Source organism: Corvus hawaiiensis, chromosome 2 (genome assembly GCF_020740725.1).
Source record: "Corvus hawaiiensis isolate bCorHaw1 chromosome 2, bCorHaw1.pri.cur, whole genome shotgun sequence".
NCBI lineage: Eukaryota > Metazoa > Chordata > Aves > Passeriformes > Corvidae > Corvus > Corvus hawaiiensis.
Genome location: NC_063214.1, coordinates 72031553 through 72052044, shown reverse-complemented (window position 1 = coordinate 72052044; position 20492 = coordinate 72031553). Strand labels below are relative to the sequence as shown.

The window sequence follows — 20492 nt, the reverse complement described above, 5'->3', positions numbered from 1 at the left end:
GCCACAGTCCAAACTTAAATAATATCAGTATGAAATGCTTATTGAACGCAGTTCTGTTTGTAGTTTTACAAAAGGTGGCTAATTCCCCATAAAGCTGAAGACATAGTTTACCTACACAAGTCTCACCCCAACCCACAAAGTTTATTTGAAGGTGTATGGGCCGATTCCACAATTCACCTGTACAAAGTATGGTCATTCAGTACCAAGTTCAATATAGTCTACGTGGAGCATGCACACAGAACAGGCATCAGCTCCCCTGCAAAGACAGGCTGAGGAAGCTGGAGCTGTTCAGTCCGGAGGAGAAAAGGTCGTGTGGAAACCTTATGGAAACCTTCCAGTGTCTGAAGGGAACCTACATGAAAGCTGGAGAGGGACTCTTCGCCAAGAAGTGTAGTGACAGGACAAGGGGAAAGGGGTACAGACTGGAAGTGGAGAAATTTAGGTTAGATATTAGGAAGAAATTCTTTACTGCGAAGGTGGTGAGGCACTGGAATGCGTTGCCCAGAGATGTCATGGATGTCCCATCCGTGAAGCGTTCGAGATCAGGTTGGATAGGACAACCTGGTCTAGTGGGAGGAGTCCCTGCCTATGGCAGGGGATTGGGGCTGGATGATCTGCTTCAAACCCTTAACATTCTATGGTTCTGTGATTTGCGTACCTGAGGCTTTGACAACGAGCACCAAGAAAACCCTGTCAATAAACCAAGCTCAGCAAACCAACCGTGTTGCACCAACCGAGTGTGACTGAGCCGCCACCTCCCAAGCCCTCCGAGGCGGTTCTGTACGTCCCAAGCTCCCCGAGGCCACCCCCATCCCGCTCCACGAGGGCGGGAACAGCCGCAGCGGGGCGGGAGCAGCGCGTGCTCCCCGCGCCGCAGCCAATCAGCGCGGCGTTGCTGCCGCTGCCTCGCTCTAGGGGCGCTCGGAGCCAATCAGCGCGGCGTTGCTGCCGCTGCCTCGCTCTAGGGGCGCTCGGAGCCAATCAGCGCGGCGAGCGCTGTGTGGCGGAAGCTGGGCCTCGGCGGGCGCGCGGCGCCATGGCCGCCGGCTCCGCGGGGGCGCTCGCGCGGGCGCTGGGGGCGCTGGGTGAGAGCGGGGGGGAACTGGGGTGAGGGAGTGGGGGGGGCTCGGGCAGCCGGGGGCTTCTTCTAGGTACATACAGGTTAAAGTTAGCTGCATTAAGTGAGGGTAAATGCATGCATGATGGCCTAGGCATTTCTCAGAGAAAGATTAGATTTATTACTGTAATACTTCAGGTGTTTTCTTCTTATCGCTACTGTTTTTCAGATGGTGGTGGTGCAGCAGATAAGATTCGTTTAATACCTCAAGACTTTTTTGCAGAGCTGGTAAGTAGAGCGATAAATGGGATGGGAAAGGGCTTCTGGCATCTAGGAACCCTTTTTATTTAAGCTCTTCTGGATTTCGTGTGTTGCAAAGGGAGCCTTATGTATGTTGTAGCTTGAATTTACTCATAAAATAGACCAGTCCTGCTAAGAGCAATGGGTTTGCTTTAAATTTGTTTTTATCACAGAAGACTTATAAAAATCTATTTTTGTCTATCATCTAAATGATATATGAAGGTAACTTGTCTAAAAAACTTTTGGCTTGTTTACTGTAGTGTGCACTTGAACAGTTAATACGAAACTGGTATGTTAATTAGCAATAGTGATGTAGAAACTAAAGTCTTGATGTGCTTCATTTTTTTTTCTTGTATTTGATGGAATTTTAAAATCAGTCACTTCAATTACTTCATTCTTTACTCTGCACTCTTCACTCTTTTTGTCCATTTTTGTATTAATAGTTTTCTTTTTTGTTTTGTAGTCTCCCAAGTATTCAAATTATCTTTGTCTCGTGTATTAAAATATGCATTAAGAATGTCTTCAAACATGTCTTCTTCACAGTGTGAACAAATAATTCAACATCTGAACCATAAGATCCCAGGTGTAAATACAGCTGAATTGTGTCAGGTAAGTTGGCACACCAGCACTTGTAAGCAAGTATAGTAGCTGTATCTGCTGTTAAGGATAGAATTCCCAAGTGGATGTGGGGTTTCTTGTGTGTATATGTATATATACAAAGATGCTTTTACTTATGCGTAATTTATTATTTGTAATTGTTTGAATATTCTGTTTCTAGAGAATTCAGACATCGGGGGTTGAGATTAATATTGGTGACCTGGCAAAAATAGCTAACATTCTTTCATTTCTATTTAGGTAAGCACAAAATAATTTACTTTGCACCATGTCTTTTTTCCTTCCATCACAACTTAAGGGTGGTATTGAAGTTATATTAAATGTAGGTATAAAATGAACTGATTTGGGAAAAGGGCAAAAGTTTGTAAATCTCACTACACAAAAAAGAACTCCTTGGCTTAGTTTGTGTCATTAAAAAGTGTAGTTACTTAATATGTAGTATCACTTTTTATAGTAAAAAAAAAAAAAGAGAGGAAGTTGTTCCAAGATGCTGTCTGCAAACTCTAGAACTAGTGGCAAAGTAGAGGAAGTTAAGCTCACTTTTAAATCCAAGTTAGCTGGGCCTTTGCCTGGAAAAAGTGTGTTTTAAAAACTTCTTGTGTCTTGGAGATTAGAAATCAGCATTTGTGCCTTTTTGAAGGATACAGAGCCGATAATACTGCATTGTACCATGAGCTGAGTTTTTAGGTAGTATTTTTAGTTGATAAATTTATATTTTTAGAAAGATAAAATTTTCAAGGTCTTGCTTGTTCTTTTAATATCCAGTATCTAAACATTTTATGTAGCATTAATACAACTGAGGAAAATATACCAGTAGAAATTTAAAATACTACTTTTCCATCTATAAAATAGAATGCCTGAACTTATATTCGACCGTGCTACCTGGAGGACTAACTCACTTTCTCTTGTATTAATGCCTCTTTAAGAGGAATGAACCTGCATGAACAAATAGAGTAGGATTTTTTTGTTTACTTATTTCTGTAGAGGAAATCAAGTCCTTTAGACTTGCTGCCTTTTCAGTTGAAGGGTTTATGGCATCATTTGACTCCTGTTAGTACCCATTATACCGTGACCTAGAAGTCCTTACTTTTGGTGATACTTAAACTCCACCTGCTGAATATTTAATTAAATTACCTTGTTTCTAAAGCAATAATGCTCTTTAACTGCTCTACGCACCCATGCCTCAGTGACTTGTGCCTTCCAGTTGCTACAGCACTTGGAGGCTGTGATTATTTTTGGTTTGATGTTGTGCAAGCCCAGCAAATCTAGGTCTCTGCATATTAAGACGTATTAAAGTCATGTTGTTTTTTGCACATGGATACAAAAGATCAGTAATGTTCTGGAAAAAAGGTGATCATGGGCTGCTGCATTATTTTAAAGTACACTTAAGGTAGAAATAAAAACTGGCTCTTTGGGGTAAAGTGAGAAATGGTATTAAATTTGTGGAGAATGAAATTGATGCAGTGATCTCTGGATGTATCTATTATAGCACAGCAGCCAGAAACAATCTCTCTACTGACGAACTCATCACCACCTTGGGCAGTGCTGGCAGCACGCTGCCAAAACATGCAGTTCAAGTTATTCGTCACGTGTGGAATGAGCAGGGCAAAGCCATTGCTGTGTCAGAGGATGCAAGAAGTATGGCCACAGTGGGGCAGGTAACTGAATGACAAAGTGCAGCTGAGTTAATGATGAACATTTCAGAAATGTCGGTGTCTCACTGTGTGTCTTGTGTTGTCAGGCAGGCAATGGTATTTTGACTGCTGAAAGCTTTCCTCCCTGTGTGTGCATGTACGTGTTGCCAAAAATCTATCCAGATAAAGCAGCATATAAATAAAGGTTGTCTGCCTGCTGAACAGTTTTCTAATATTATTGTTTGGATGATAAATTCACATTTCATACCTTTTTTAAAAATTCATGCTTTGTAGTACTCTTAGGGAAGATGAATGGCAGTCAGTCTGGCAGACTATTGTATTGGCTCATTATGTAAATCTGTTTTAAGTGTAAATGGTTTAAAGTTGATAACACCAGCACTTGATTGCTTATTCTTTGTCTCCCTTAAATGTAAACATTATTTTTAAAGATACTTTCTGTATCTTTAAATGGAAAATTAGCAGTCTGTTTACATTTTAAGATTTTTTTTTTTCTGACAACAGTTTAAAAGAGTATACAATTACGAAAAGAGAATCTTTTTCTGAGTTGTGACAGCTTCTAAAGGCCCTTCTTCACAAAAGGTTAAAAATTGTAACTTACTTGTCTGAAATGTATCTGCTATGTATACTTTGGTTTATCTAAAATGCAGTTATGAAATGCCATGAATTTTCTCTGTCATTGCTATTATAAATTATTTGGTTTAGACTTAAAAACTTTGGTTTTGATTTAGAAGCTTCTGAAAAAAAGAAAACATGACAAAAAACCCCCATGCATGATATACAAGCTGGGTGAACTCTGTGGCTTAAGCTTCTCTTACTTAGAATTTTAAAGAGTGTACTTGACTATCGATTGTACCTGAATAAGGAAAACAGATAAAGTGAAATAACTTGCTAAATTACTTCTTTGTTCACCATTAAGGGGAAGGGCAGATGATTCATATTCACAATAATACCTGAATGGTTATGTTTGCTTTCCATTTGGATAAGAACTCCAGGTGTTCTGTATTGTCTGTGAAATATCCCTCCAAGTGAACAGCAGTGGGAGGATAGCTCTCTTTCCTTGATGCGGTTGCCAATGATTTTCATCTCTGTAGTTTGTAGATCTGAAATGGAAACTGGGAGTTGCGATGAGCTCTGACACCTGCAGGTCTCTGAAGTACCCTTATGTCACAGTGACACTAAGAGTGGCAGACCCTTCAGGACAAATAACAGACAAATCTTTTGAAATGACGATCCCACAGTTCAAGGTCTGTAGTGAGTGTTACTTGAATGTTACTCAGTCTCCTAAAAACAACAGTGCCATTGTTGTGAGGGTCAGCTGTATACCCTGATGCATACGTTTGTGCTGCTTGTTTACTCATACAGTCATGCAAACATGAAGCATTAAATAACTAAAACACAGAAGCTAAACACTTACTTCATATTATTTAGTTCTACATCACTTACCTGAAAATGTTAATTTAACAGTAATTGATCAGTTCTCTTACAAATAAACTAACAACCAAAGACAACATCTTTCAGAGCTTGCCAGCTATCATTCTGCCATATTAAAAATTTGTAGAATGTTTTTCATCTACGGAACTCTTCCCCAGCCTCAAAATCTAAAACTTGGCTTAAGCCTAACAATTGCTAATGATTAGGAATGGAGATCAGTCTGCTTTGTCACTGCTGACTCTTAATTGCTATGTCTCCATCTATGAATTGGTGTAACTTTAATTTTGCATAAATGTGGCCTTTGTATTGTTCCTGTTTAAAGGGTTAGTACGTCACCTAGACTATCATACAAACTTAAGTAGATCCTTGGAATTTGATTGGCAAATATTTGAGAAGGATATTCTGAATCCTTGGGTGCTGTGAAATGTATTCATTCCGGTTAAAGCCTATTTAATAATTTGTTGTTCAGCTACTTTAGGAAATGAATGCTACATTTGAGAAGTCTGGATTATTTCAGCTGGGAGTAGAAACATTCATGTGAGAAAGGTGGATTTTTTTAAGAATTTTATTTTTTATAGCACGACAGCTACTTTGTATTTTTCTTATGTAGCATCTTTTCCTATTAATAGGCATCACCTTTGTAGATTTAATTGTTAATCTGTTCAAATGCCAACTAGCCCACAGAAGGAAAAGCAGAAACTTTCAGGTTCAAGCTGTACATTGAAAGTGAGAAATAGGGACAATGTGTTTTATCTAACACACTAGTTTGAACGTCAGTTCCAGCTTTTCTTCAAGCAACTGAAATTTGTCTCAATTCTTGCTTTTTAGAACTTCTTCAGACAGTTCAAGGAAATGGCATCTGTTCTTGAAACAGTTTGAAGGGAACTTGTATTTACAGTGACATTTTGGAGAAAGACCAAGTAAACTTTCCATCCTGACCAGGGAATAAAGTGCCATTGTTCAGCAAGGTATGTATCCTTGTCTTCTTGACAGGAATTGGTCAGCATCACCCTTGCATTGCTGTGAAGATTTCTTCGCTTTTGATTACTTGAAGCCAACTCTGCAGTGTTTGTGAAAACGTGTCCAGCTTTGCTCGTCCGGTAGACAAAATATCAGGATGTGTATGGAGAAGCATCTCTGTAGACTTCCTAATACCCAGGAGTAAGAAACTACACACTGAACTCTGTAGTGCAGAAAGACACCTGAAAATGTTGACTGGGAAGATACTGAGAGAAGTGTAAATCCCATGTTAATATTTTTGTCTGTAAAATTGGGATGGGCTTGGACTCAACAGTAGTACTACATATAAGGAGAATATGAAGTTACGTGTAACAAGCATACAGCTACTCTTGAACAATAGCATTGTCAGGTAGTTGGTTGCAGCTATTTGCAGATCTGGCTTCCAGTCTTTTAATTAACTGGAGAATGTACTTGTCCTAACAGCTTGTTTATTTCAAATATTTATTTCCCACCACCTAGGCTTATAAAGACTGAATTAATCCATTAAGTTTTTCCAGAGACCCAAAATTCTCTCAAATGAAGTCCAGGGGCTAATTTTATGTAAAGCTAGAAAGGCAAATTTAATTTAAAAGTATTTTAGTGTGCTTCTGCTTTTTCATTTCATCATTTCAAGCATTCTGCTTGATGTTTTGGTCAGCAGTGTTCTTTCTAATTAAATTAGAATATTGACGCAGTTGCCTCACTTCACCTTCTGAACTAGAAAAGTCAAGAGTAAACTTGAAAATTCAGGCTGGAGAGGTAGACAAACACATCAGAGAAAGGACCACACTAAAACATTTCTTTGGATGTTGCATTGTAACAGGCAACCACTGGACTGTGCTCTGCACACTTGCCCTAAGAAGGTGTCCTAACCAACAAAATTTTGACTTTCATGTTGAACTATGGGGGCATTTCTAAAAGGGAATGATAAATCCAATGTGCTTGCGTGTGCTCTTCTTAGATTTTTTTCCTTGAATTTTCCATAGAGCAAAACACACACTGCAAATATTGTGGGATGTAATAAAAGCAGTACTGTTGCATCTCCACCACCAGATGTGCTGGTGATGTAGTAGAACAAGTAAATCTGAAGAGAGATAATTCACACTGATAAGCAGATTGAAGTTTATGCTTCAACTTCGGGCTGGTAGAGACTGAGTACCAGCTTTGCTGGGACAGGTCCTCAAATTATTTCAGGCCCACTTAAGATGTGAACATCTACTCTACCTTTCTAACTCAAATCTTTTAAAATTAACTTTTTAAAAAGCTGGCTCAAAGTCATTGATACAGGTTATGCCTGCCTTTTTGCACTATGAAAATAAACTGCAGCACATTGTGCATGCTGCATATGCTACAATCCTTTCAGGAATGCCCCTATTTCAGGCATTATGCATGATGCATAAAAACAGTACTTCGAATTCATTAGAAACCCAAAAAAGTGAAACAGTGTTGGCTTTGACAAAAGTTTTCGGCCATGGCCCTGGATCTGGATGATGCTTCCCTTATGCTGGTTGAAGTCTGAGGTGTTTGCTTTGTGGCTGGGGAGAGCAGATTGGTCTTTTCTGGGACCCTCCCAGTGGAGTGTCACAAAATGCTCTTGGTAGCAGACTTCTGATTTGCCTTTTCCCTTGTCTGTCTGCAAGGGCTCAGGACTGAACATAGAGCAAACAAATGTGTATGGAAAAGTGATGTGAGCAGCTGATTTTTTTTGTTGTTGTTTTTTAATTTGCAGAAGTTGAAGTGTAAGGCTCCTGTAACTGGAAAACGTTGTCATGCTTTGGCTTAGTGAATTAATTGTTTTACATCAATGCAAGAATTCCAGAAAAGAAAAAGTTTTTTTTATTTTAGTAAAGCTGGAGGCTTACAAATAACTTCCTATGTGTTCTAATGCACATAAATTCTTCATATATCTGGAAATAACTTGTGCCTTCATTGGAACTGCATGGAAAGGAAGATTTAATTAATCATGTCTTAACAATTCAGTAGATGTTGGAAGGTAATGAGGAAACTTCCAATTACCATTTTTGCTTGCTCCATCAGCAAGAGGAGAAAGTTGTCAGCCTTTGTAAAGACTTTTATTTTGTCAAGTCAGATATTCTAGAAGTATTGATGAATATTTTTTTTAAATGTCCCTGAACTCCAGCATGTAATTCTGCCTGGAAGATGCTTGGACATGTATGCTATACCAATTTACTGTCTTGGAGATTTTCAGAGGAGTTATGATGTAAAGTTGGCTATGTACTCAAACTTTTGAAATGTGTTCTGATCACTATCAGCAGGAATTCCTCTACTGAGTAATGGAAGAATTAAGTACTTCGTTAAAAGGAAACCAAACTAAAAACTTAACAGTTTTCAGGGTAGCAATACTAATATGTCCAAAGAAGCTGGTGATTTGTTTGTCTATATGTGTAGAAACCAGATCTTTTCAAAGAGAATCAGGAGTCCTTGTGTGTTCCTAATTCTAATTGTTGATTAATAGAAATTGTATAACATGAATATTTTTGTAAGTCCACAGACAGTCATTAAACATGTAGGTAACAAAGACAAAGCTGGTCTGTGTTTTATTTTAAGCCTACTGCATGGAAGTGTGTCTTGTAAATACTGCAGTGAGTAAAGTTCAGGACTAGACAATGACTAAATTTCTTTCCTTATTAAATTAGGATGTAGTTCAGACATATGCAGTCTTTCTCTGTGATGGGGTACCAAGGAGTTAATGGGTAACTGCAGGCTGCAAGGACTCTTCTTATCAATTACTTAAAGCTAGACAAGATGTTGTATTGAACCAGGAAAAGACAGAGGACATATGAGATTAATGTAATTTCCTGCAAAATTTCATTAATTTTCTTAGCAGTATTCAGGAGACAAGTAAACATTTTATTTTTTTCAACATTTGCCTAGAACAGAGCAGAGGAAGGAAGGGGGGGTGGGATCTTGCACCGTCAGCAAATCCAGGGGAGGGAATAATGAAGGAATTCATTATAGTCCTAGCTATGACTGTTGTATTCATCACATGACTTCATTACTTTTTTTTTCCCATAAATTTCAAACACACCAGCCCACTTGCTGAAAGCTGTTTTGTAGAAAGCTCCATAGAAGGAGTGCACAAATGGCTGGAGCATGTCTGTGCACTAGTGTTTTATATGTTTAGCTTCTGCACACTTTGGCCAAGTAAAAGCATGTCTCTGTTCTTGCTTCCATAAAATTGTACTGCCTTTCTTTAACCACATCTTGAAGGTATGTGACCTTCTTGTTCATCATGAGCCCACCCCCTTTATTTTTCACCTTTTTAAGCCTTTGTGCTCCATATGAACACTTGAAGACACATTGCCTTGGACCAATTAAAAACAAAGGCAAAGAGGTGATAAATTGAGGGAAGAATGTTTCTTTTTCCTGTTTGCCCTGTTTGAATGTTTTATTACCCTCTTGTCTGTAGGTATAATGAGAGGGTAATTTCCACTCCTTTGCAGAGGCATGCAGGGTGGTTCTGTTAAGACCTTGCAGGTACTAAAAAACCACAAAAACGTGTCTTGAGTCATTTGATCTACGTGCAGAAAAAAAAATGCCACATCTCTGAAGAACCTCTACTACTGGCCGGGGGCTATGGGGGGAAGCACTTGAAACTGAGCAGCCTCTATCCTGTCCAAGACTCTGGTTGATCATGGTAGGGCTCCTTTCCCAGACAGACTTTTAGTACAGTTACATACCCATTGGCTGGGCTGATAACTTGCTGGGCATTCGCTTCATTAGGAAGCTGGATTGGTGCAGGTCAGTACCTGACCTGAGTGCCTCAACCTCAGCTTGCATGGCATGCTGTTGCAGTCCTTCCTTCCTGAGGCTCAGCCAGCTCGTAACTGCATTTGCTTGTCACTGTGGAATTTTGGCCAAATGCTTCCTTTGCTTTTGCTTTTATTGTACAGCAGTGTCCATACTCACTCATACAGATCTGCTCTTGGCTCTTTAGCGTATGAGGTGCTGTGGTTTAACCCGGCCTGACAACCAAGCACCACACAGCTGCTCGCTCAGTCCCCTTCTGCAGGACGAGAGGGGGAATTTGAAAACTGAGAAAACTCATGAGTTGAGATAAAGACAGTTCAATAGGTAAAGCAGAAGCTGCACAGGCAAGCAAAGCAAACCAAGGAATTCATTCCCCACTTCCCAAGGACAGGCAGGGGTTCAGCCATCCCCAGGGAAGCAGGGCCCCATCCTTTGTAAGGGTTACTTGGGAAGACAAGCACCATCATGCCAACTGTTCTCCCCTTCTTCCCCCGACTTTGTATACTGAGCATGATGTCATATGGTGTTGGATATCCCTTGGGTCAGTTGGGATCAACTGTTCCCTCCTAATTACTCATGCACCATCCCCCCTCACTGGTGGGGTGGTGTGAGAAGTGGAAAAGGCCTTGGCTCTGTGAAAGCACTGCTCAGCAACAAAAGAATCATCTCAACTATTATTAACAATGTTTCCAGCACAAATCCAAAACAGCCCTTACTAGCTCCTGTAAAGAAAATGAATTTTTTCCCCAGCCAAAACCAGGACACAAGCACACAAGTCAGAAGGATGATGCTTGGCATTCCTCATACCCAGTCCTGGGTGCTTCCTGCTTCTTGTTTCCAAGGCTTTTCTGAGAGAAGTTGGAGAAATGACCTGGCATTTAGCTGAGTTACTGGGATATGTCTCTTAATTATGTATGACTTTGTGTCATTGAGCAAGTAAGGAAGCTGAGATCGCTGATCTTCTCTATGAAGGAAGGCTAATTTTAGTACTTTTGGGTTTTCTCTTCCCTAAACTTCATTTACCTGCAATGGCTAATTACAAAGCTTCCCTACTTTGAGAACACTTTCTGTTTGATATGTGTAAGTGCTGTAGCTTCCAAATACTCCGTCAGTGTTTACATTACAAATATTGTTACATTTATATAAATTGGAAGTTTTAATGTCAGTTTTTTTACTTCACATAATGAGCTTTGGAAAAATAAGGAAATTCTATTATTTCATACAATACATCTCTGTGCTAGATAATAATTCCAGAGGACTTTGTCCCAGCATCGGTCACCAGGTGGCACTGCTGCATACAGTCTTGCCTCACAGCAATCGTTTGACAGCATGTCTATGGGATAAGGACCTCTGTAGCTTGGATCTGGAACTGTACGAATTCATGTCACCATAACTTCCATCCCACTTCTAACATTGTAGGGAAACAATCTAATTTCCCTTTTAATTATTATCAAGATGAGCACAAAGATTTCCAGTTACATAAACAACATTCAGCATTTTAATGATAACAATACATACCTTATATTGCATATTTGCAGCAGTTTAAATCAGTAACTTAATTATACTGACATTCCTGCATTATGACTTTCTCTTTAAATAGTATATTGCATTTGGGGCCTATTCTCATTTTACTCTTCCCAGTTTATACATCTCTCAGGGAGATTTTTCTAGATCTGTATCTTGATCATAGAAAAAGCATATGCATTTCTCTATCCAAGGTTTTCATGCTGTTTGACCACTCTAAAATCCTTCTTCCATATTCTGTTATGCAGCCTAGTTATCAGTGTCTTTATGCCACATTTAGGAGTATGCTTCTCAGCCACTGAAAGTGGCCTGGGAGCTTAATGCCCCTGTTAATTACCTCTGAATCTGAAAAGTCATGTTCAGATGTTCTTGGTGTTACTGAAGCTGAAAATAATTTTTCTGTTTCCCATGAATGTCATTGCTGCTGAGTCTTTGGCAGTTTACAGGTGTTTGTAAAAAAATATTCATCTGAGAGCTTGCCCAAATGAAAGCAAGACAGGCTTCCTTCCCAGTGATACTTCTGAACAGGGAAGTCCAGGATGCTGCAACCAGACATGAAGCTTGAGAATGGTACTCAAGTTTACATTTAAAATGAGGAATGCAGTCGCGTGTCTGGCATGAATCACTGGTGTGCTGTGCCACACTGCTTCTCGCAGTTGGGAATGTGGGGAGAGATGAGAGATGCTCAGCAGTCAACAGAGTCAAGACAACAGATGTCGATTTACCTAGGAGAGAGTCAAGGACGATGAGAAAGAGGATTAAGGGATTCCCATCTGTTCTTTTTTTATGTTAGCAGATACACTGGCACCATTCTTGGTATTGTGTTGGGCCTACCAGTGCCCCGTTGTTCATGCTAAGCTGTACCTTCTTTTACCACACATACAGTGTGAAGTGGAGAAGCTACAATAACACTTTAATAGTGGTACACTTGAAGTCATAATGGAATTTGCATTTTCCTCTTGAGGAGACATAATTTGTGCCCTTTGAAGTACTCTTGCCTTCCAAAGCAACTCTCTTCCATGTGATTTCTGCACTCTACTCAAGATTTGCTAACCTTTCTAGCCTGTGGTTCATCCTTTGTGTTCATCATAATATATTTGTGAAAAAATATCAATATGGTCCTTTTAGCTTTGGCAATGACAAGAAATTCTCTTAGTTTCCATTGCTAGAGAGTTGGAGCAGACCAGGATCCCTTCCAAATCCCAAATGAGGTAGATGTAGTAGGCACTGTTACGGAGAGAAGTAGAGTGCAGCAGTCACAGTACTTCATCTCTTCCTCCTCATTTTTTTCTCTTATTTGTATGTTACTGCTACTGCAGTGGCTGGGGAATAGTAGAGAAGTAAATGGCTCCTTTTTATAAAAGCAGAAATAATTGGGAAGTTCTTGCTGCAGAAGTTGCTCTACCTCCTGCAGTAACTAACTTTGCAGCTGATCTGAGCTGCTGACAGCCACCAAACTCTGTATTACCTCAACAACAGGGATTGTAGTAAGATGATGTGACACACTTCTGGGGGGCGGGGGCCTTATTATAAACAAAACAAAACAAAAACCCCAACAAATTTCAAATGTTTCCACATGGAAAGATTCTATGATCACACAGGACTCCAGATTAAAACTTAGTTTTAAAGAAAATGCATTGTGGTTCTTCACTGCATTCAAAGTCTTTTGTCCTGGAAAGTTTCATGGGATGACTGTGATATGAAAAAATGACTTAAGTAAGAATCTTTCCACAATCAAATTTCTCTTTGAAGAGGAAATAAAATAATTTAATGCATTGTCTCTCTTAATCGGTGCTGCATTAAATGGAATAACAATAACTGAACACAGACATAAAATGTGGCAGGTTGCTTTAAGTTCTAGAGATGTTTATGAAATTTCTAGATAGGAATTATTCTCTTACGAACTTTGCTCATTCCAGTTCCCCTAAATCTGTTTTGGAGTGGGTCTTATTGGCAGAACAAATTCTAATCTGTCATTTTGATCAAAAAAGATTAGTGTGATTTACGAAGAAAACACCAACACCAACCCGCCTTTTATCAGATTAATTTTTCATCATTTTTATTGTTTACAAACTGCAGCAATTGTCCCCTGCTATTGACATATCTCTACAAGACCCATATGTCTTATTCAAAACTTTGGCATTGCATTTTTATCTATTGTAATCTTTATACATCCTGCCAAATACACAATTTTCGTTATTTCTAGTGAGGTTTTTTATGTACTTTAAAAGAGGAGGCACCAGAGTTTCTTTAGCAGCTCAAGCTTAAAGCCCTGGTAATAGGTCCAGTCTACTGAACTTTCCAGTACTTCAGTTATATTTCCAGAAGTTATTTCATTACAGTCTTCAAATAAGCCCCAGTAGTTGAAATTAATTAAATGGTTTTAAAAGTAAAAATGCCTGTATCTCAGATCTTACAAAAAGGTGATCTTAAAGTAAAATAAAATATGACTAGTTTAAACTAATGCAAATATGGAAATGGACCTTGAATTCTCAGACAGCTAAGTGAGATCATTCTTAGAAAAGCAATTGAATCAGAAGCAATTTCAGCTTCAGGGCATATTACTGAAATAATAGTCGAAGGTGACTGAAGTTATGCATAAATTATGGGATTGTAAAGTCAAGCCTACAGCTTCTCTAATAACTTGCTATTTTTTTTGCAACTAAAATTGTGGCTAGAAAGCTTAAGGGGATGGATAATTACTAGCAATTAACAGTCTGATCATGTGAGATGCTGAGGTCTCTCTGCTGCTTAAGAAGTTACTGAGAGATGTGGTTGCTTACCATTTTGCAGGTCTAAATCCTTTAACACTGAGTATGAAGATCCAGATATGGTATCTGAAATGGCTGCTGTGGTGCCATGTGCAGAAACAGCATATATTATCAAGGTATGGTCTTACAGAACTAAACATACATCCTCTAATAAACAGAAAGAAAATACATTCTCTGTTTTATTTGGAAAAATAACCCCTACATGTAATACTCCATTGACAAGCATATCAAATCCAAAATGTTCAGAGGCACTTACATTTAATTAACTTTATCTGTGTTTGGTCACTTCAATAATATGCCTTAATTTAAGAGGTTTTACATCTAAAGTCTATGTTTGGAACAAAAGCCAATGGCAGGTTATCAGCAATCCAAAAAAGTCTGATTAGGTCTGTGGTTGGTTTCACTTGACAAACTAAGCATGCACTTGCAGCACATGCTATGGCCACTATTGCCCATAGTACTTTATGTACTTCAGATCTTCCAGTACAGTGTTGCCTTTGGATTTTACAGTTTGTTTCAAGAAGCGTGGTCAATGCTAACGCTAATGATAATAATAAAAAAGGAATTGTTAAAAAATTGTGGCTTTTCACCAGAGACTTTGTCTGTCATGTCTCTGGCATGGGTGCTGCGTTTACACTTCTGTTTGGGATGATCTGGAGAGAAACAGTTTTTTCATCAAGAACAGACATATTTTCAAAGCTCTGTGGATTATTATATTTTCAAAGGGCTGTGGAAAGTTGCTTTTTTCTCTGTCCCAAAGTTTTTGATTCCCATGAACTGAGCTATAAGGATTATATATTTTATGCTAATTCCTAACTACATTTTGTAAAGAATTAGAGAAAGATATTTTTTCATTATCATTATAGTTTAAACACTAGAAATTACATGAGAGTCATGTCAGATGTCATGGGCAAAGGAATACTATGCTCAGTATGAGAGAAATTGGAATTTTAAACTTAGAGGTGCATGAAATCTTACAACTGAAAAGAAATGAGAAAAGGGGAAAAGGGGACCAACTTCAAGAAGAAAAGTTATACAACAAAAGGACTGACTTCCTACTGAAACACTCTTAATGAGAAGGGGGGATATAAAGTGTTAGGCAATTAAAGGATAAGAAATGATGAAGTAGATGGATAAAAGTAATGGACAGCTAAAAGGGATTACTATGAAGAACCAATTCATAGAGACATAAGCTGAAGCAATAAGAAAGCACGAAAACTTTGGATTAACATCTGAGAATTTGATTTTGAAGGTAGTTAAAATATTAGTGGTAGCATTTATATAAATTAATTTCATCTTCTAAGGGATTTGAATAAAGAATTCAGTAATAAAAATAAATTAAGTCAAAATAACCAGATCTCATATCATATTAAGCAAATTACCCAACAGAAAGAAGAAACAAATAGCTTTACAAAACAGGTACAATGGTGACAACTGAAGAATTTCACATTCATTTTTCAAATTTTAGAACTTAAGTTCTACCTGGTAATTTGCAATAATTGAAGTACATCCTTAATCAGCTGAAAACAGCTCTGTAACATCTTCAAGTGAAGACTTCTTGTTGCATTTGTATGATGCAAGAACATCAAGGCATCTGTAATTGCTTAAAAGATTTTTTTTTGCTATTTTAATGTGTTTGCATGACTGTCTTCAAGTTTTCTGATTGTTATTAATTATTTGTATTGCCATAGCACCTAAAAGTCTAGGTGGCTGTCCACAAACTGGTTTTGGTAGGTCATATACAAACATAAAACAAAAGGGATCTAGTAGTCCCAGAGATGGTGTTGGTAAGCAGCCGCAGCTATTCAGTATGTTGCAGCCTCCCCCTTAGGCTTCATTGGAGCAATGCTTCATTGGAGCCATTTAATGATAATCCCATCTGAAACCATTGCAAAAGAAAGTATGCAGGGGTTTTACTGCTGCTCTAGTGCAAGCCCAGTGTTTAGTTCACTTCCCAGGTAGGTTAAATTGGTCTTTGCGCTCAAGTGACTGAATTGCAGCTTCACGCTCTAGATGAATTGCCTCACCAAGCATCCCCAAAAAGGCCGAGTAGTGTTGCTGCCCTCTTCACCCCCGAGGAGTCATTCCTGCTCCCTTTGTGCCAACAGCGCTCTCTGTAAGTGCTGTCACTTAAATTAGAGGCAGCTCACAGAACTGAACTGGCAGCATTGAACCAGTGCCAGCACTGCTGCCAGGAACCAAATAGCTCCTCTTCCAGGTGCACTGGTAAGAGGCTCACAAATTGTCATTCTGCAATGCTGTTGCACAAAATCTTAAATGCCATTCTCAGCCAAAGGGTTAGTACTAACTGTGCAGAGTGAGGGACAAGAAATTTTTTAGGTTTGTGATCCACAAAATTTGGCCCTTATTTTTCGAATTACCCTGGCTGTAAAATCTACTGTACAGCAATGCAGTTCAGATGATCAAGTGTGTGAAAACAGTCAGTTTGGGAAAGCAATTCCAGTCTGGCTTTAACTTGTACCACTGTAGCACATATTAAAGCTGGTTCATATTCATATGAACATATTCAGCCTGCATAAGACTTTGTGCATTAGCTGCCCTGTCCTAAGGGACATTGTAGGAGGTCCCTTAAGGCTTGTAGGATGCCATGATAGAATATATATTTGAGGTCTTACCGAGCAACAATATTAAGTTGAAAATTACAACTGATAAACCAGAATGCATAAAGTAGCTGGTTAAACTGGGAAAAAAAGAGCAAAGTTGTTTGTTCAGGAAATGAGCAGAGTGGTTTGTAACAGTATGAAAATACCGCAAATGCGACAGTTTTTGTCAGTTCAGACTACTGTGGGCTGTGACCGGAGTGCTACATGACCCTTCTCTGCACAAATAATCATGCAGTCTCAAATTACACGGAGTAGCTCTTCAGCTCAAGCTACAGATGTTCTATTTGTAGGCAGGGTTAAAACGGTGGCCGTAACAACGTGTACTGGGAGTTACCGCCGCTGCAGCTACGGATTTAAACAGGGGGGCACTCGCTACAACTGGTAATTACCAAAAGGCTACGGATGCTGTATGGCTGGCAAAGCTTTGTCCAGCTACTTTCTCAGGTAGAGGAGACTAGTTACTAACATCTACAGTAGGTGGCGGATTTGTCGTAGACAAGAAATGTTATCGCGATAGCGATGCGGACCCCCCCCCCCCCCCCCCCCCCCCCTTAAAAGCTCAAGCAGGAAACAGAAGCTTAGGGAAAAAGGAAAATTAAAATCAGCCGTAACGAAACTCTTGACTAGGCAGTGCAGGGGGACGCTGCTGTAGCACGGCCGCGGTACGGCTGGTTCTGCTCGCGGAGGAGAACCAGCCGGGGGAGGGGCGGCCGTGGGAGAGAAGCCGCCGCGGGCGGGGATGCCCCGGCCGCGGACTCCTTGCCGGGAGCCTTCTCACCAGCGACTCTCCGACTCGTCAGAATCAAAACCAACTCAGAGAGCGCTTGGGAGCTTCTGCAAACGGGGCGGGGGGGGGCGGACCCGGCAGCCTCCCCACCTCCTTCTCTCCGCCGCTCGGCGATCTTCCTCCCCTTGCAGACCTCCTTCCTCCTCTCTCTCCCTGCACGGCCCGCCACGCTGCGAGCCGCAGGCAAAGCCCAGCGCCCGCGGCCGCAGGGAGGCCGGCAGCACTCGGCAGAACGGGGAGCGGAGCGGAGCGCACGTTGTGTTTTCCTTTAGGGCCCGGCCCGGCGGAGCTGTCCCGCCCCTGGGCCGGGGGTGGTCGGGACGCGGAGCCAGCTTGGGGCGTATCCACGCCGCTCCTCCCCGGGGCGTTGAGGAGGAGGAGGAGGTAAAGGAGGAGTGGGGTATCTCGGCCGTCCTTCCCCGGCCCGCAGGCTGACCCCGCGCGGGCAGGCAGGAGGCGGCGCGGCGGTGGGGACGTGCCCGGCGGGATGTGCGCTTAGCGGCGGCCCCGGCCGAGCGCAGGCCCCGCCGGCTGCACCTGGCGCCGGGGGAAGCGGCCGCGGAGAGCCGCGTCCTGCGCCCTGACACCCGCCATGGAGAAGCGAGGGGAGGGCGAGCCGCTCTCCCACCCCCTGGAGCCCGAACCCGAGCCGCAGCCGGCGCCGCCGGCGGAGAAGCGCTTCAGGCTGTGGTATGTGGGTTCGTCGTGCCTGGACAGGCGGACCACGCTGCCCATGCTGCCCTGGCTGGTGGCCGAGATCCGCCGCCGCAGCCAGCGGCAGGAGCCCGGCGGCGCCCCGGGCAGCGGGGTGCCGGCCCGCGAGGTGCTACTGCTGCTGGGCTGGCCCACGCTGCGCTGCGTGCCCGCCAGCCCCGGCCCCGCCGCCGGCCCCGGCAGCCCCGCGCCCGCCGTCTTCATCTTCGAGCACAAGGCGCAGCACATCGCCCGCTTCATCCACAACAGCCACGACCTCACCTACTTCGCCTACCTGATCAAGGCGCAGCCCGACAACCCCGACTCCCCCATGGCCTGCCACGTCTTCCGGGCCACCGACCCCAACCAGGCGAGTGGGGGCAAGGGGCGGGGGCGCTGCCCGGGGTCTCCCCGTTTGGCTCCTCTCCTCGCCGGGCGGGACCCCAGGCACTGCGCTCCGCAGCCGCGGAGGGTCCGATCTGCTCGGGCGGGGCAGGGTGATGCCTGCAGGGCGCTACGGGACCGCAACCCCCGCACGCCCACCCGCGGCGTGGGGGGAGCCCGCCCGGGGCCGGCCGTGCCCACCGGGCTCGTCCCGGTCTGCCTCTCCAGCTCCGGCGGCTGCAGCGCCCTTGGGCTCCGCGGAAAGGGGGGGAGTGGGGGCACAGAGCCCCGCGTGGCCATGGGGTGCCTTGCCAGCCCCTGGCAGGCTGGGAGTACCAAGCTCTGCGGAACGCAGTGCAGGGCGAGATGGAGCCCCTTTCTTCCCGGTTCATCCTCCGTGGGGACGCCTCGCATCCTGCAACAGCTCAATAGCAAGGGCACGGTTTGCTCCACGAGCAGAAAGCAGGATTTGTGTAAAAGCGTCCCAGCAGTGCTGTCAGCGTTGGACAGGGGTCGAATAGTGGAGGATGGTGCTTTGCCTCAGACCCCCGTGGTACAGAAACCATCGTTTGTGACCAGCGGGCCCTGTTGTGCTTACGGGTCACACTAAGGACACCTGGCCGTGCTCAGGCGCATGCAGTAGTGCTACAAACAAGGCTAGGTTTGGGTGGGGACATTTTTGATAAAGTGCCAACTGGAAAAAAAGACCTAACAGTAAGATTATATTTTCCTGACTATCTAGCTGGCTTTGGCTCACACATCAAATATGCAGCAGACTTCTTTCTCTTCCCTGTTTAGAGTATGTGAGCAATAGTGGGTGGACAAGTGGGTTGGATAATCAATTTAGCACAATGACAGCAAGAAAAAGGCCATTCGATAGCAGTCCTTTGGTTGAGTAAGTTAGAATACCTTCTCAGTTTTCATAAACTGGAGGAAAAACTCTTGCAATTAGAAGATAGCTGACTTACTGCGTGTACTGAACAGCTGCTCGGGTTTCTTTTGTTTGGGTTTTCTTAAGTGAGGTTGGTAGGAAGTATTAAGAAAACTACTGAAAAGTTTTCAGTATATTAACTTTAATTTATGGCAGCATACTGCCAGAGAGAACATGGAGGTGTTTAGGTTGCATTCATAGCTGTGGCTTAAGGACAGGTTTAGGACAGGCAGTATCCCAAGTGGAGATAACTGTGCATAACTTGTTGGCAACTGCTATGGGTTGTGCTCTGCCAGGAGAGCACGAAGCAAGAGCATGGAGGGGATCATATCTGTTAAGGAAGGAGCTTGAATGTCCTTTTAGGAGTTTGGCAGTATGGACTGAGGCAAACTAAGGTTCCTGCTGTTGGCAGAAGATGCTGAATCAAATTTATTTCTGGGGTAGGTCTGTACTGGTACCGTGAGTTTGTAAACCAATCTTGCTTTAAGATAGTGAATCCCTAGTACTCTAGTGAATGTGCAAGCTACTACATACATTTACTTTTGGAAGGCTGTTTCTGACTAAAGCTTTATCTGTATGTCTTTCCTTCTTTCCTTATGGGGAAAGTGCCCATGTGCATTGAATGAAATCAAACTGATTCTGTAGGTAAAGTCTTCCTATTGAAAGAAGTTGTTAGTGTGAGCATATCTTGTTCAGTCTTTAGCTATACCTGTCAAGATTTTTTTAACTTCGTTATCATTAATAAAGAATATATCCCTCCCAGTTGCGTTACTCATCGCATGACTTTGAACTACAGTGAGGGTAGTAAATGCAGAGCTAGCGATGTGATTCACAAGTGTCTGACAAACAGGTTTTTTTTAAGGTACCAAAAGGAAAAGAGGTGGATTTTTTTCCCTCTTCCGAGTTTTGTTATCAATTTGTCAAGGCTTGGTTGGCTAAGCCTGTCCAGG

At 42.2% G+C, this 20492-nt stretch overlaps 2 protein-coding genes across 7 annotated transcripts in view; both read left to right on the top strand.

The window, feature by feature from the left end:
• The first annotated feature begins 1015 nt into the window (after window positions 1-1015).
• On the top strand, window positions 1016-8602 carry COMMD6 (COMM domain containing 6). Of its 2 annotated transcripts, XM_048295596.1 has the most exons (7): window positions 1016-1085; window positions 1287-1345; window positions 1901-1966; window positions 2136-2212; window positions 3462-3630; window positions 4719-4871; window positions 5887-8602. In XM_048295596.1, exons 1-7 carry the CDS (start codon window positions 1037-1039, stop codon window positions 5935-5937), a joined length of 624 nt encoding a protein of 207 aa, XP_048151553.1. In that variant the 5' UTR covers window positions 1016-1036; the 3' UTR covers window positions 5938-8602. The 2 variants fall into 2 exon arrangements, with proteins under 2 accessions (XP_048151553.1, XP_048151552.1); XM_048295595.1 differs by lacking the exon at window positions 1016-1085 and having other exon boundaries at window positions 1153-1345.
• TBC1D4 (TBC1 domain family member 4) overlaps window positions 5946-20492 on the top strand; it is a 109047-nt gene continuing 94500 nt past the window's right edge. For 4 of the 5 annotated variants that reach the window (XM_048295591.1, XM_048295590.1, XM_048295589.1 and 1 more), the window contains exon 1: window positions 18021-18597. In XM_048295591.1, coding sequence (XP_048151548.1) covers window positions 18127-18597 — 471 coding nt within the window. In that variant the 5' untranslated portion in view covers window positions 18021-18126. Of the gene's footprint in view, window positions 6027-14145; window positions 14240-18020; window positions 18598-20492 lie in introns of those variants that run through there. The other variant, XM_048295592.1, reaches the window with a different exon arrangement.